This window comes from Haemaphysalis longicornis, unplaced genomic scaffold (assembly GCF_048455015.1).
Source record: "Haemaphysalis longicornis isolate Haplotype H1 unplaced genomic scaffold, Haemaphysalis longicornis Haplotype H1 scaffold_1, whole genome shotgun sequence".
Taxonomy (NCBI): domain Eukaryota; kingdom Metazoa; phylum Arthropoda; class Arachnida; order Ixodida; family Ixodidae; genus Haemaphysalis; species Haemaphysalis longicornis.
Window position 1 is genome coordinate 300,644,216 of NW_027526203.1, and position 16,059 is coordinate 300,660,274.

At 48.3% G+C, this 16,059-nt stretch overlaps 1 protein-coding gene across 4 annotated transcripts in view; it reads right to left on the bottom strand.

The window, feature by feature from the left end:
- LOC144149208 (band 7 protein AGAP004871-like) overlaps nt 1-16,059 on the bottom strand; it is a 493,398-nt gene that overhangs the window by 243,700 nt on the left and 233,639 nt on the right. The window contains exons 1-2 of one of the 4 annotated variants that reach the window (XM_077680744.1): nt 13,618-13,913; nt 5,476-5,595 (exon numbers count right to left, since the gene is read on the bottom strand). The exons of the other annotated variants lie outside the window; for them this stretch is intronic. Coding sequence (XP_077536870.1) covers nt 5,476-5,595; nt 13,618-13,660 — 163 coding nt within the window. The 5' untranslated portion in view covers nt 13,661-13,913. Of the gene's footprint in view, nt 1-5,475; nt 5,596-13,617; nt 13,914-16,059 lie in introns of those variants that run through there. 4 annotated transcript variants of the gene reach the window in all.

The following is a 16,059-nucleotide window of genomic DNA, read 5'->3' on the forward strand; positions in this document are numbered from 1 at the left end:
GTGTATACGCACTGCCACGCACAGTCGCGTGGCTAGACTGTTGCCAGCAGAGTTCGGTGCAGGCGCTATGAAACGCGTGGAAGCCAGAGGAAAATCCCGGCCAATCCAATTTAGTGCCTGTGCTGTTAAACCGACGTCGGGCCTCGACGTGTGGTTATAAGCGTAACGTCGAGATTTACGACGTGTCCAGCAACGCCGAACCTATTGCACGTCCAGCTGAAGGTACTACTTGTCTACATTTTTTAAAAGTCGAATGTTGAAACGCGTTCACTAGGTCCACCTTTAGTGAGTGAATCCAAAGGAACCAAAACGACGTCGTCTTGGGTTTGATTCCCGTATAGTACCACTTTTATTGTCTTTTCCCCATCAGGCGTTATAGGAGCCGTTCAGATGCTACAGGAGCCGGAAGGCGGCTTTTATGCTCAATGAGCCATTTAATACTTTCGCATTAACACAAGGTATGTGTTTTAATGGTTTCTACTCGACACGATGCTCAAGAAATAGGTTTCGAGGTAAGTGTCGCTACACACCAAGCACAGCTTTAAATCTGCCCTGCAAAGTAGTCTCTGCAGCATCGTCATTGGAATGTCACTTCCAAGGGAAGAGATCTGGCCATTACTTTCCCCCCACTCCCTTAAGCTTGTATAGTACAATATCCACCTCAGGTACAAGTTCGGCAGCCAGTGTGTTTGCTGCTGCTACCCTTGAAGTAACGACATGCCCACGACACTGCACGACTACACTACTTACCAGACTACGTCACTGCACAGTTGATTGATTGATTGATTGATTGATTGATTGATTGATTGATTGATTGATTGATTGATTGATTGATTGATTGATTGATTGATTGATTGATTGATTGATTGATTGGTTGATTGATTGATTGATTGATTGATTGATTGATTGATTGATTGGAGAGGTTTAACGCGCCTACGCTACACACGCGATGAGTCGCGCCGTAGTGGAGGGCTCAGGATAAACTTTGACCCCCTGGCGGCCGGGAATCGCACCCGCGTCCTTGGGCTCAGCAGCAAAACGCCATAGCCGCGCTGGGCTACCGTGGCGGGTCACAACACAGGTATACTACACTACCACAAGTAGAGCATTGATATGTACAACCATTGTGATACCCCGTGATGCAGTCAGTATCTTAAGCTATGTCTACCGCGCCAACAACGAATATGAAAGTTGCAGACCATGACGCAGTTTCTGAGTAAACGGAGTGCATGCGGGTGTCCTATAGCGCCAGTTATTAGAATAAAGTGATTCCCCAGTTTGGCCAAAACGCGCAAAGCCTGTCGTTTGTTAATTAGTACCATGAAGGTGCTTAATGATGATGGGCCGTTGTGTGTAGACAATAGTTGTGCCCCAACAAAAATTTTGAGAAATTTCGAATGCTTGCTGGTTTTTTTTTTATTTAACAGGAAAGCAAATAACTTCGACAAACGTCGCTTTCTCGTGTTTATGCTGAAATGGACCCTTCACACGTCTTTCTCTGTACATGGAGCACTGCAGCTTCTCCCAACGTAACTAAACAACCTGGCTACGTTCTAGTAACGTGGGCTGCACTAGCTATACTAAAACATCTTCCTGCCGTGTTGTTGTCGCACGACACGAGGAATTTTGCTAATTTTAAACAGCACGTGTTAATTTTCTCGAGAAAACGTTAAACGTTTCTGTTAGTGCGCGTAGCATTTCTGCAGTGAAACAAAACCAGACGCCGAAGCCCTTTTGGAGCGGCAGTTTCTTTTTGTAGCAGGGGAGTCGGGCTGGCGGAGGGGTGCGTTGTTCGCTTCAGATCAATCATTTGCGAAATTCGCGTCCGATACATCACGATGGCAGTTCTGCTTATAGACGAGCAGGGGTGAATGGTAACCTTCTTTTTTGTTTTGCGTTTTAGAAGTATCTGATTCATGTATCTGTCTTTGTGTTTCTTCAATCCTCTTTGTAATCCGTGTCAAGTATAGCATTGCATCAGGGACACCAATCTTCAAATTTATTTGCGCAGGCGTACCGATGTACACAAATGGGTGAACAATGGTGGTGGTGTTGCGGTTTGTAGCAACACCTCCTCGGTAACGAGACAGCATTAGTACCAAGGTACTATCGGCATCAAATGTAGCGCAGCAGAAACACACGGGACGGAAAGAATACACACGGACGGGCGCTCGTCCCGTCCGTGTGTATTCTTTCCGTCCCGTGTGTTTCTGCTGCGCTACATTTGATCACTATGAATTACCAACTAGCCCAGTCTACAGCTGTACTATAGGGATTTGTCCAAATTTGGATGGAGGAGAATGCGGATGCTGTGCGGAGGGCGAATGAAAGAAACTGTGCCATATGACGTAGGACGATGGGAACGATCCGGTGCCATACTCGATAGATCTGCACGTCCTCGTTTCCTGCTGCCGCGGCGCTGTCGCTTCCACCTCTGCTATTAACCAGTGAAGGGCAAAATGGTGATTCTCGGTCGCATTTCATGACCTCCACGACGGCCGCTCTGAAAGATCAGCCCCATTTGTTACGCATGAGCAGGTCCAGCAGAGCAAACTATCAGAATTTGTAAGGTATCTGCAACGGCTTTAGAGCGAAGCGGTTTTACTCTAGCCCCTGCATGCGTTCCCAGGGGGAGGGGGGGGGGGGGGGCACGTACTCGAGCCGAAAAATGCCAGCGAAGGGCACGCATACGCGAGCAGAAATCCGGGTAGGGAGAGGGGGTCCGGTGCAGCTGCAGCCGAGGAACGGGAGAGGGTGGAGAGCGTGTGGTGTCGGCGCTGAGTGTTTCACTGGAGCCGCGTAGAGCTTTCGTAGGAGCGCCGTGGCAGCAGCCGGAGCGCGGGACATGGTGGGGAGACCGTGGCGTCGGTGTTTGGCGCTGCCTTAGAGCAATGCCACCCAGAGAAGAAAACCTTCCTTGGCGTTGATTCGAGCCGGCGGAACGCGCAGAAGGGAAGACAAAGAGGGGCGTCGAAATGCAACACAGCCGCTCCTACCACCAATCACGTGGACACCGCCGGCTGGCAAGACGCAGCAGTTTCGTGCACTCATTTGCACTGCACTACGGTCGGTCGCGTTTTGTTCCGTGAACGTGTGCAAGTCAATGTCACGAAAACAGCTGTGGTGAATTAATAGTTCGGCACAACATCTTTTAGATGCGACGCATCTCTTGCTCGGGGATATGTCCCTCCGGCGTCGGCGTCCGCACACCACCTGCGCATGCGCAACTCTCCTCCGTTTTTCTCTCCGACAGCTGTGCGCAACACTCTCACTCCGTCTCCTTAACATAATAACAACAGCTTCGCGCGCGCTTTGCTCCGCTCGCGTCTGCTCCGGCGCGCAAGTGCGCGCATGCGCGACTCTCCTCCGCTGTCTCCTCTCCTTCAGGCGCTGTGAATATAAAGGGGTTAGCGCGTTGCGGCGGTTCAGTCAGCGCTCGCGATCCACTGACCGTGTACTTCAGCGACCACAAAGCCGTCGTGCTCGAAGTGAAGTGCAACCACTGAAAATGGCAACCAGTCTCTCTCTCTCAGTAAAAGAATGAAAATTACCCCCATCTTTCCCGCGTATGAGAACACCCGCATGTGATGAAATGCACCCTACGCGTTCACAACACGTTTCACGCGATTTAGAGAAGCAACCCAATGGAAACACCAATTGAACCCCCCCCCCCCCCCCCCCCCCCCCCCCGATGCGTCGTATCACATCAGGGTTCCCCTCGCGGGAAGATGGGCGTAATTTTTTAGGTGAGCCCGCCGCGGGCATAGTTTCATTCACCGTAGTTTGCCATACATAGCGCTGCTCGTAACAACCTGCTCCCGGCAAACTCCATTGGCTTTACGTCAGGCACTTGGCTCTCTTCATTCACGCCGTGAAAGGTTACGAGGAAATAACGAAGGCCTGATTTTATTCAAGGACAGCTCGGCAGATAAGGAATGTCTGTGTTCAATAAAGAAAACACAGAATTAAAAATATTCACAACAGCCAGGATTATTCAGTGACCGATTTTTTATTTACATCAACAAGCATGGATTTTGTCTTCTGATGTGAAAGAAGAACACATCCCCACCGCAAGTAGTTGCAGTTCTTTCATTCGTCACACCCAGAGCTATGCGTGCACCAAAGGCAGAAGAAACAGTCTTGCTCCAGAAAGGGGAAGGCTAAAGTGATTGTAAATGTAGTAAAGTGTCAAAAGATGCTACTATTAACGGTGTGATTGACGATTTTACGCTGTTTTTCTAAACGGTGCGCGCATCACCTGTTCGCGAAACATAGCGCGCTCCCATTTTAGTATCGTCACAGTGAAACGTAGCATAATTATAAGCCTGTTCTTAGAGGCACTGAGAACAAGCTTACTGTTACGCCTACATTTCGAAAGCACTGTGTGTGAATGAATTTACGAGCAATCAAGCATCGAGTGGTAAAAGGTGGACAAATGATTTAGCAGAAACTCTCGATCGGTGAGATTTTAGGTGAAGTGTACAGGTCACCCGCAGGCTGAAGTCTGCGTAGGCGAGGCTAAGTTGGGTTGCTACGATCCCGTTTTTTTTTTACAAGCATCTTCAGACTCCACGTGGATTATTTTTTGGCCCAAACCTTCGCACGTCTATAAGATGCAGGTGGTATACCGAACACGTTCTACAAATATTTATATAAAATGGCCCTCAAAGGCCTATGCGAAAGGTTCAGTCATTTTGCTGGAACAAAAGAATGACTTATTTTCTTCAACGCGCGCACTCAAAACGAGGGTACAGTTTATAACCCACCACAGCCAGAGAGAAAATTGCGTATTCGTTAGGGGCTATTAAATAATAAAAGAAACCCGTCTGGCCTACGTTTGGGCAGACTGAACTAGTTAAATAAGTGTCCGACAAAGGCTTTGAGGCTAGAATTGTAAGCTAGCATTGGCTTTACCGACAAATCCCCATAACGTCGCCCCCATTCAGGCTGCAATTCGTTTTTGCGCGCCACTTATTGTGTCCTGTTTCAGCCGGATACATACATTCATATGTTTCTTGGTATACACGCTCCAGTACAACCGATTTATGACATGCTGCTTTACTAAACACTCCAGTGGAAGCAGTTCACGCGAGTTACAGCGCCCGTGACCTTCCATCCGTAGAAAGATGCCAGGCATGCCGGACATCATCACACCTTCTTTCCCAGGCCCACTATAAAACGCAGAGGCCTGAAGAGTGGACTTCGGGCCTAAAAAAAGACAAAAAAAAGCAAAAAAAAAAAAAAAAAGAAACCAGCCACGCTCACATCTGCAAGAACCGTCACGAGAAGTGTGTGGGCTCGGCAGTCAGCACCAGCGTGAAACAGCCCTTGACGTCTTCAGCATAGGCGCCGCCGATGCACCTGACCACAGGGTTCTGAGTCCGCGCGCATGAGTGGCAACATGGGGATCGTTGAATTGCGCATCTCGTTGCGGCAGTGACGCGTGCGCCAGTCGGCGATTGCCGAAGTACTCACGGAGTTCGCGGGCACGGTTCACAGCTCGGCCCAGTTGGGTTCTGGCCAAGCTTCGCAGGTTTCGGAACTTGAAGACCCGCCTCGCACCGCCCACCCTGCGTCCTCCGCCTCCTTCGTCGCCTGGTGCCCGCGGGGTGAGAAGCGCAGTCAGTACAATGGGTCACTCGCATGGCCAGCCGCGACTAAACGTCTGCCCTCCGAACAAATTCCTCGGCGTTGGCTCCGTTAACTCTGCCCACCGAATGAAGGGCTGTAATTGTGTAACGCCTTTTTTTTTTTCCTTTTGTAACTTCACCCATATTCAATTCAGCGTATCATAGCCAACACTGCTTACTCCAGAGCTCCAATTCATGTCGCTAACACGCTTACAAAAACGGGAAGCAGTTATGTACACACGAGAAAAATCCGGGGTCTTATATGAATGCAAAAGCACTTATGCTCCCCCGCCCCTTCTCCTGGGTTTCTTTGTTGGCCTACTCACACGTATAGTGGAGAGCTAGATAAAGAGAGACACTTTTCCCGTGCCACTACCACTGTCCCAAAACAAATATTGGCCACATTATGACTGCAATGAACGCAGTTTCAATTATTTGTGCATGAATTATCGCGGTATCTGGGTATATACACACAAATAAACACAAATAAGAGCACACTGCATCCCTCAGAGATTGTTTTGCTACACCACTTTGAACGATTTCCGACAGCAATGTAAAAATGGCCTGGTCTCGCAATGGGACGTTGTTGCTCTTAACGAAATGGTTATGATGACTTTTTAAAATGAGGTTCGCTTCAACGCATATTTTGTTTCCACACTCAGATTCGTTTCTACAAAACGAAACAAAACAAAAAACAAGAGAGAGAAACGAGCAACAGCGTGACTTTCAAAGAGAAGGAAGGCTAGGATGCTCGGCTGCAAAAATGGTGCCGCGTTGGTAGCTCGTTGCTACCCTATGTTTCCGCAATTTCCTGTTTCTTTCAACCTTGCGTGCCGGACGTTCTACAGGCTGTGCGTATTAGATTAATTCAGTTAGAAGCCTGTGCATTGAACCAGAATGACGAACGTGCGGTGCTGTTTGTTCGAGAAATGAATCTGCGGAACTTTTCCACTGTATTGGTTCTTTTCTCTCTCTCTTTATTTTCCTATCCGTCTGGAGCGGGCCGAACAATTACATCAAGATCCGCCTTTCTTCGCCTCGGGACAACAGTGAATTTAATACGATCGCAGTGACTTCCCTCTTCGCTTCACCGGTCCACGCTCTGTCATAATCAGAAACTGTACAATTTCATTTTGCGCCAACTCTGCAAAAACTGCCGTACGGCGCTGTGTACGCATCGTTGAGGCCGCTGAATCCAGCAACGGCCGCCCTTGGTACATCGAGTGAATACATTCTTTCTGCGTGTCAATTCCCGCCTGTCTCACGCGTCTCCCGTGTTGCTCTCAGTGTCGGACCATGCGCGCGTGTTTTCTAGAAAACACGATGATATTACCATTCACAAAGCATACTGAGACACCAGAAACATGCCTATGCATGTCAGTGTAAAAGCTAACTTTTCTTATCTTTAGCCATTGATTCTTGTACTGTCCCGCACGCGCGCGCGTGTGTATCTGCTTGTGGGTGTGCGCGCTTGATACGCTAATTTACTTACAAGCAATTTCGGCACTTCAATATAATTTCTCTCCGTTCTTTTTCCAGCTTTGATACAGCCATTTTTTTTCACCATCGCGTCCGAAAAGTTTGCGATAAGTAGTTTTGCTCTGGTGCCCGGTAAGCGAGAAAACTACCGCTGCTGTTTAAATGCTAGCCTCAAGTGCTAAAGTTTCGGAAATGTTCGGTCTTCGCCGCCACATCTTTATGTCTCGTTTTCTCGCTCTACAACGTCATCCCTACTCGGTCTGTCGTGTTATTTTTCTTTTTCGGAAGACGAGCGGAGATGTCACATTTCCCGTTCCTGGTTTCCGCAATCTCCAGCTGGCCGAGCGGATGTGGGCGCCACTCGGTTGCGCCAAATCTTTTTTTTTTCTTCTTTTGCTTAATTATCGGCCTTCTCGCCATCCTCGCCCGGCTCCGCGGCGTCGAAAGCGGGCGGCCTCCATGCACGCCTCCATATCGTGACTTTACTCACCCTAATGGCAAACAGTTCTCGCTTCATTCGTCTTTGCTTTGCTGTGTTTTTTTGCCTCTCTTTCCTCGCGCAGCCTGCTTCGTGCTCATTGTACTGAGCCTATGTTCCTTGATTGCACGCCCTCCTTCACTCTTTAATTATTTCTCTTATCGGAACGTCGTAAGAACGTCAAAACTTTCGTGTTTGAAAACAAAAAAAAAAAAGTTGGCTTTATCGACGCTGCTTGTCGTTGCTACACGCTGTGTGGTGGGCACGTCCAACCACACAACGGAAAGACGTTTTTTTTATTCTCCAAAGGGCACCTTCTTAATTTACATCGTAAAAGACCCTCTCCTAGTCGATTCGTGTGGTTCAAAAATATCCAGTGCAGATGGGGCGAGCATTAGCTTTCACAGACACGTGTGTACCAACTGACGGCGATCAAGGTTCTCTCGTCATCGCTTACGACCTAACTTCCAACAAGTTTTCGCAGGTCCGATTCGTCGCTATCTACATAAATGGCCGACTTCTGCTGCCCTGGGAACAAATTTATTTAATAGCGAGGCCCTACAAATGGTTTGGCTTTAAAAATGTGCTCTGGGCTACGGAATTACGCGCTTGGAAACACCGTGATTGCATTGCGTAATGCTTATAGAAGAAGGCTTAGCAGAGGGAGGAAATGGACAGGGACAGACTGCGAGGACTGCCCCTGTCCTCGCCGAGCTAAGCCTTCTCCTACAATCATGAATCAACTCGCCCTACAGCAAGTCTTACTGAGTAATGTCGCAGCATGCATTAAATCGTACGCTTGGACTCGCCAGTAACCTACTTTGCTTGTTTAATCGTAATGATTGCTCATTCAGCCAAAGTAGACCCCCTCAGAATTTTTAAAAGCCGCCTGCCCTTAAAGGACTTATCAAAATGCTCCACAACAACTGCAACCTAATAAGGGAGGTGTTGAACGCGAAGCCCTTACTGTCGCCTTCCATCTACCCGTGCCATGTTCGGATTTGCGCACGCGCTAACGTTTGTAGTTGGTTCACCAACAACGAACCCTCGCTGCGATATAGGAGAACTGTTGCGCAAAAAATAATTAAATATATATGCATTCCCCGTATTTTCGCGCGTTGAGGTGAAAAAAAAACGCTTTCTGTCGAACTCGGTGTATCAGATAGCCAATTCTCACTCCCAGCCTCTGGGACACTTTTGTGCGGTTTTTGCTGATTGTAACACCTACGTTACATCAAAAGTTCCTATTTGCTTCATAGAGGGCGTACATTCTCGGTACATTTGTGACGGTTCATTCAGCGAGTTACTGCATTTGTTGCCAGGATTGCTGGCACGGGAATTAGCTGGGAATCGGGGAGTCGCAAAAATTAGTTTCTTTTTATCCCTGAACTTTAAGTCGGTTCAGGAGTGAGGGGCTTTTCTACTTTCTTTTTTTGACAACACCTAACGAAGATTCCCTCACGCATCGTGTTCCTGAGAGCGAGTTTATTTGTGATATCGCCGGCTGCGACAAGGTTTCTTCTGCCCACTCTATCGCCAGCAACGACCTTCTATGGCTTTCGCGACTCAAAGCGTAAACAGAGCGATTTCCCACGGGAGCAGCGCTAGCACTCGACACCTTCATTTCTTTTTTTTTCTCCGCCGGTGAAAGTAATGAAATACTCGAGACTCCCCCACGTCGAACACGCTACACCCCGCGAATACACCCACCGAAAGGACCAGTCTCTATCTATCCCCAAGGTTTCCCCCTATAATTTTTTTCGCTGCGCCTACGTTTAGACCAAAAGGGAATAATATGCTTCCATTTGTCAACAGGACAAGATCGCGCCTTTAGAACGAAAACAGTTACCATTCGCCATTTGTGTCTTTTTTGTGTGCATTTCTTAAGGGAATGCTTATGGCTGGTCGGCTGCAAAGAATGCTTTTCGCCGAGGCGCCCTTTGGAGTTCGAATTCGCATCTTTCAGTTGCACATCACAGCGCGATGAAAACGACACAAACTTCGGCAGCCAGCCTCTTCCTGTCCCTCTCTATTTACTTGTTGGCAAAAACTCCGAAAAGCGCCTTAATATTAGATAGGTTCTTTCGCCGATTCACTTTCGACATTTCGAGTCCACATCTCATTGGAAAGGCCCGGCTTTTACCGTTAATCTTAGCCCACTTTCCAGCGGCCTCATCCGCCAAGGCAAATAGTGCGCCTTGCGCGCTGTTTAGACGGAAGGTAATTACTTTCAGAATCCTTGATGAGTCTGCTCATTTTAATTCATTTGCCCTTCTTCTGTCTTGGGCGGGCTAAACGTGAAATCGCCGTAGGCCTACGTTTCAAACTCCGTCATTTTGTATTTGTGGTGGCACCCCGAATTGTTCATTAGCAGAGTGAGCCACGTTTTCTTAAGCACTGTACGAGAGAAAGCGAACAACGCAGCGTCAGCTATCGGTGTAAAGTTAAGCCAACAGTGCCAGCATCGAAGCCTACAAAACGCGAATTTATTTCCTCCCTTAAATGGTTCCGCAGCCTAAAACACCAATAGATACTTCACGCGCGCTGCTAAGAACAGAAATTTAAAGAAATATAGGTTGCATTAGTTTCTGAGTGCTCTTTTTTTCCTCCTGGTGTCGATGAATTAGAAATGGCTCGCACCACTCCCATTAAGGTCTGGCTTATGAGAAGGCTGTTGTGACTGGCCGTAACATACTTTCTTCGCAGTGTAGAATTTAGCACTTTTCTCCAGTTATATCTCACCAAAAACGAAGGAAACATGCCAGAGGCGAGTGACTTCGAGCTCCGGTGTGCTTCCTAGAACTCCCCCCTCCCCGCAGTGGCAACCTACAAGGGTAGAGCCGGCGTAAGACAGATTGCCTCAACGGCCTGTCTAACGACGTGTGCCGGCAAGTACACCTGCGAAGTCCCAGGATGATAAGCCCAAAGGGGCGAAACACCATCGGCTATAAGTAAAGACGGCCGAGGGAGATGCAGCTAAAAGCCAGAGCTAAAAGCTAGCGCCCCGGCCGCCGACGTTCGGCAGTGTAAGGGCCGACGTTCGGAGAGCCGGCCTCTGCGATTTAAGAGCCGCCTGCTAATGCGCGACGCGAAGCACCTGAGCGGTCAGCTTTAATGACAGCGTCGTAGTGATTGATCATCTCTCTTGGCACTGTGGTATAATAAAGCTTGTGACTCATACGCCGCTTTCGTGATATCAAATGCCTCATGTGTACTTTTTAACCGAAATGACAGCGCAAAATTACAAATGAGTGCGCCGAAAACGGGTTCAACGGACGCGAAGCCAATCCGTACGCCTGTGGGAAGTTTGGCACAGTGTTGTATCCCTGCATGGATCAGCGCGATATTATACTAAGAAGGCGTCAGCGGCAAGTAAAAGTATTACAGATTTGGCCAGCGAACATCACATCTTTACTAGTAGCGATCAGCTACTCGCTAAGAAGAGGAAATGTATCTAAAAACCAGAAGAAAAATGCTTATAATGTTCATAAATTGTGTTCAAAGAACTCTAAAGTTGGTGTACCTGGCGCGCTGAATTGTGGCGCAGTGATGACGTTGCACGCTTAAATTGCCAAGCGTTCAGTTATCTAGCGTCGCTCGTTTAATTAAAAACTAGTAAAGGTAACCTACAAACTTGCTAGTAACGAAAATAAATAATTTCCCTGAAAAAGATTGCGCATGAGAGTACTGGTGATATATATTTCTACATTTTTAATATTTCTACCTATTCTTTTTAAAACATTGAATTTCGTATGGAATACCGGGTAGCACCTTATGCGCAGGCCCGAAGGAAAATATTACCGTTCCACTATTCCACCGTTCCACAAAATAGTACAACATACGAATAGTGATTTGAGATCGACATAAACCTGAAGCTTGATATAGCACGGTTAATCGGGGAACCATTTCACTGTAAAACGCTCTCGCTTGTGCCTGTAAAGCTTGCTTCGTCACAGCACCGCTTGTAGTGTGGCTAAACACGCGAGACAAGTCGTCAAGCTTCTTTTGTAATTAGGTTACAACTAATACGTGCAACTTTAAACCAGTGAACCAAAGCGGCGCAGAAGATAAAAAAATATAAACGCCAGCCGCATACTAGACAAGGCCTTCTTCAACTTTAGGAATTGCAGTGAGCGCAGTTTCACCACCATTTACGTGTAAACATTACCTCTGTGACGTGGTAGCCTTGTGCGGGTAAGTGCTTTGTGGGTTGCTATTATTACCTCCATGAATTATGATTCTCTCCCCTTACGTTGCGGCCTTTTAAAATGGCCTGTCCTGAATTCAATTCAAAATTTCCGCAACTGCTCCACGGCTTGGAGTGTACCACCCAGGCTAAGAAAAATTCCCCCATTTGTAACAACCAGATTTCGCGGACAGGTACTAGGTGGGAAGGGTATTTTGATTTTGCCGCCACCAACGCAAAGTGAAATAGCGAATCCCGCACTTTAAAGAAATACCGGCAATGTATTTTTGCTCATGAACTAAGGGTTTCATATCCTTGAAATTACCATTTCGACATACTACACCTCATATAGAACTGGCAGGACCATTGGAAGATTTACTTTTGGGCGAAAAAAAAAAAAAAAAAAAAACCTTCAAGTGTATACTTTTAAGAACGAGTTTCTACGCATGCATCAAGTTATAAAGGGTTGCCTCAGTGACTTCATGATAACCTTGCCGCATACATAAGTTTAAAGTAACAAAGCACGCTTTACAGGCAGCTGTGTCTCGGTTAAAATCTGCGCGCTGGCGCGTTTTTACGCGCGTATTATGAAGAGTAGCCACTGTGACTTTAGGGTGGCTTTGCCGCATACAGAGTGTTAATGTGACGAAACAACTTTTACAGGTGACTGTGCCTCCGTTTTCAATTCACGCATTGGCTGGAGCCGCTGGAGTTATTTCGGCGAAAGTTGTACGAATGAGAACAGCAGGGGTAACTTGCTTCATTGCTTGGCTCATTAAAAAAACCATCTAAAGAAGCCCAAGTGTCGTTTATTTACCTCAAACAAAGTGCTAATACATGCAAAATGTCTAAAAATTGCAATAAACCGCCAAGTATTTCGTCAAACATGTTAGTACCAGTGAGCACTACATTCACCACGAAATTTACGTCAATATAAGACCACTTGTTTCTTGGCCTTTACGTTAGATACAATTTAAAGTCTTGTAAAACTAATGATTTTATTAAGCACGAAAATTAAGCTGGCAAGACACATCGAGTATGGCCAGTTCTAAGTACATAGCGGCACATTGCATGTAACACTCTAAGCAAATTTGCATGAATATCTTCCCGTAAGTATGCATACGCAGCAACTCTACTGCATAACACCATAAACGGGGAATCGTGTTATGTGACTTTCCTTGTAATAATGCCTTTTTTCTTACCTGCCGCTTCCTATATAAAAACGAACTTGACATATTTCTCTCTAGACTCAATTTACACAGTGAAAGGAGTGCCTGCTCAGACAGATGTAAAGATTAAAAATTTAAATTTCTCCGGGCAAATAAAAAGGTCTCCGTCTCATCCCATTTGCATTACAAGAAAAGACGGATCGGATCAATGAGATTCTGCAAAGCTCGCTTCACACCAAAGAAGTGCGGCAAGGAGCAACGCTGTGCGCCGGCTCCGTGCGCACTTTCTGCAAAAACTGTAAGTCAACACTGTCTCTCAAGCAAATTAAACCTAAGTCTTTTGTGGGGTTTTAATCATTTCACGGGCATAGTTAATACGAAACAAAAAGCAGTCGGGCCTACGATGAGCTACCGCATAGCAGATGACAATCGCTCAAAGTGGTGTAGCAAGAAGAGACAACGAAACGGGCAAGGGCAACGGGAAAACAACAGATAGAACAGCCGCAGGCCAGGTGTCAGACCACGTGCCACTCGGGACGGCTAAGTCCGAAGACCAGGGGACCATAGCGGGAGAAACGTTACAAGTTAGCAAAGGGGCAGCCGGCAGTTAGAGAAGCGTTACGGGTAGCAGCGGCCCGAGTGGCACGGGGTGGCGTGTGACAGTGGCGGACGCACCTTCCGAGAAGGCTGGACTCGAGCCTGGGTTGTCCGGCGTCATGCGTGTCGCCGACGTGGCCGTGTTGGCGCGAGCGCCGTCAGCAGCGGTCGACGGGCGCCGCTGGCTGGCGGCCCGGGACGGCACGGCAGAGGCCCGCGAGCAGCGAGACGGGCTGCGGGCCCGTCAGGCGTCGCATGGTCGTGCCCCCCCAGGAACGCGACTGGGGCTCTTCTGCCCCCCCGCTGGAAGCGCGCCCCCCCGCGCTCCAACACGCGGCGCGGACGCCGAGCCGACTGGGCCCGCTGCGCCATGCGCTCCGCGTTCGCCCGAGGGCGGCACCCCTCGCTGTGCCCCTCGCACTCGGCCGCCGCCGCACAGCGCCGCCCCTGGCAGCGGGCGAGGGCCGACCGCCCCCTTCTCTAATCGCCCTTCCTTCGGCCCCTCGTTCCGGCGGCCAAGTGAAAACCAACTTTTTTTCCTCTCGCAATACCTGCATTTTCACTTTCGCCGGCTCTGCCGACGCACTCGTTACTCTTTACTCACAACTCAACACACCGACTCGGTGGTTGCAGGGCGCTCTCCGGATTTCTCTGCTGTTGTCTTTTCGCTCATTGGCGACCACTCACCTGCCTTCTAGTCTCAAGTAGTCCAGTTGTTTCAAGCGGCTCGCTTGGGGCCTGCTCTCGAGATTTCCGTGTTTTTTTTAACGTTCACCAAAGTCAGTCGCTCGACCATTTATCAACGTTGGCCTACTTTTGTGCCTCACGTAACCTATGAAACCAATGATTTGATGAAAAGACAACAAATAATTGTTCATGCATCTTTGGCAATCCTAGAGAAAATGCACTTATTATAAATCACTGGTGACCAGTCGTTTTTCTGTGTGTTGTGTTCTTTTATCTTCGGTTTGACCAACATAAAATACGACTCGTGTGAAAACGAGAAATAACTGTCATGAGGTCAGTTAGATTTCGCCTCTCCATCTTCTTGGTGACTGATGAAGACGAAATAATGAGGTTCTTGAAGAAGCTCGAGCCGAGAGGACAATCTCGACTCGCTCTGATGACCCACGTCCGATGCTTGAAGCAGGTGAGGGATGAGGACTGCCTTTCTTGCTGGATATTAGGTTTATTTACACTATTTACATTACTCCAAGTATTTACATCAGGACAGAATGACGGTTACATTGTCACTCTGCCCGCAGCAGCCTGTTCGGCCAAGATGTATACTGAACTAGATCCCTCTCGACCGACCCCCGGACAAAACCCAACATTCTGGTTTTGATCCCAAAAACCACGCCTCCAAAGGGGGCGTTCAAGAAAGAACGAAAACCCTTTTCAACAGGATCCATATGGAGCACAGATTGGCCACAAGAACCAACCAATCCTAAACAGGTCCCCACCTGCGGTCATATGACCCAACGCTCTCTGTCATGCAACTCCTAGTATGTTTCCCGCGTACGTTATTGCAACCGACAAGCAAATACAAGACATCGCCACCTAAAGTCACTGACCATGCGGAGTGGTCGAAGCATTACGTTAATCGGGCAGCGCCTGGTCAAAGCCAAAGCCGAATGCTTAAAGCGGTCTTCGCGCGGCTAACATCTTACAGCGTCCTCGCCTTGCCGCCTCGCACTTGTCCGCGCGCGCGCCGGCACACAGAGAGTCACAAGCTAATCTTTTCCCCAGACTAAGGGACGCCGCTGCCCGCCGCCTGACTACCGGGAAGAGCTCCTTCCACCCCAGGCGAGTATTCCCGAGGCGAATGACCCATCAACGAACAGTACCGACGCCGGCTTCGCAAATCCTCAAAACTTACGCCGCGCGCCTTTTCGACACCAAGGGACACCATCATTTCGCTTACCGTCAGCTTGTCATGACGAATGACAGAGCCACCTCCCAATGTCGGCAAGCCACAATAGCGGCGTGCGCGCTGTCCAAGGGAACCCCACGCCGAAACTGTTTTCACTGCTGCGCAACCCCCGCCGTTCACTGAGACCTCTCGGTCGAGCTGACCGCATACCAACGCAACAAAGGTACTCGGGCTAAGCACCCCCGTCTTTTACCACTCAAAAGGAAGAAACACAAATGCACTCAACGGCCCCCAACTTCGGGTTCCTGCGGCTGCATGAAAGGAACCAAGCATGGCAGCTGGGTTCCTACAAGCGGAAGGCAACGCGGATACATGAGCCCTCGGCGGCTTTCATTAATTAAATGAGGACCCCGAACTTAACAAGGTCCCTCCGGAATCGTGGATGGCGATATATTTATGCAGAGAAAAAATTTTCTTACTGTACGGGTACCCTCACTGAAGAAATAAAAAAAACATAGGCATGGTACTCTCCTTTTCAGCTTATTATATCTGTAGACCATCCGATGTATGAAAGTTACTAGCAAGAACCTAACTATGTAATACATGCCTCTGGGGGAGAAGCCCCACCTTCACACATTGTTGGGCCT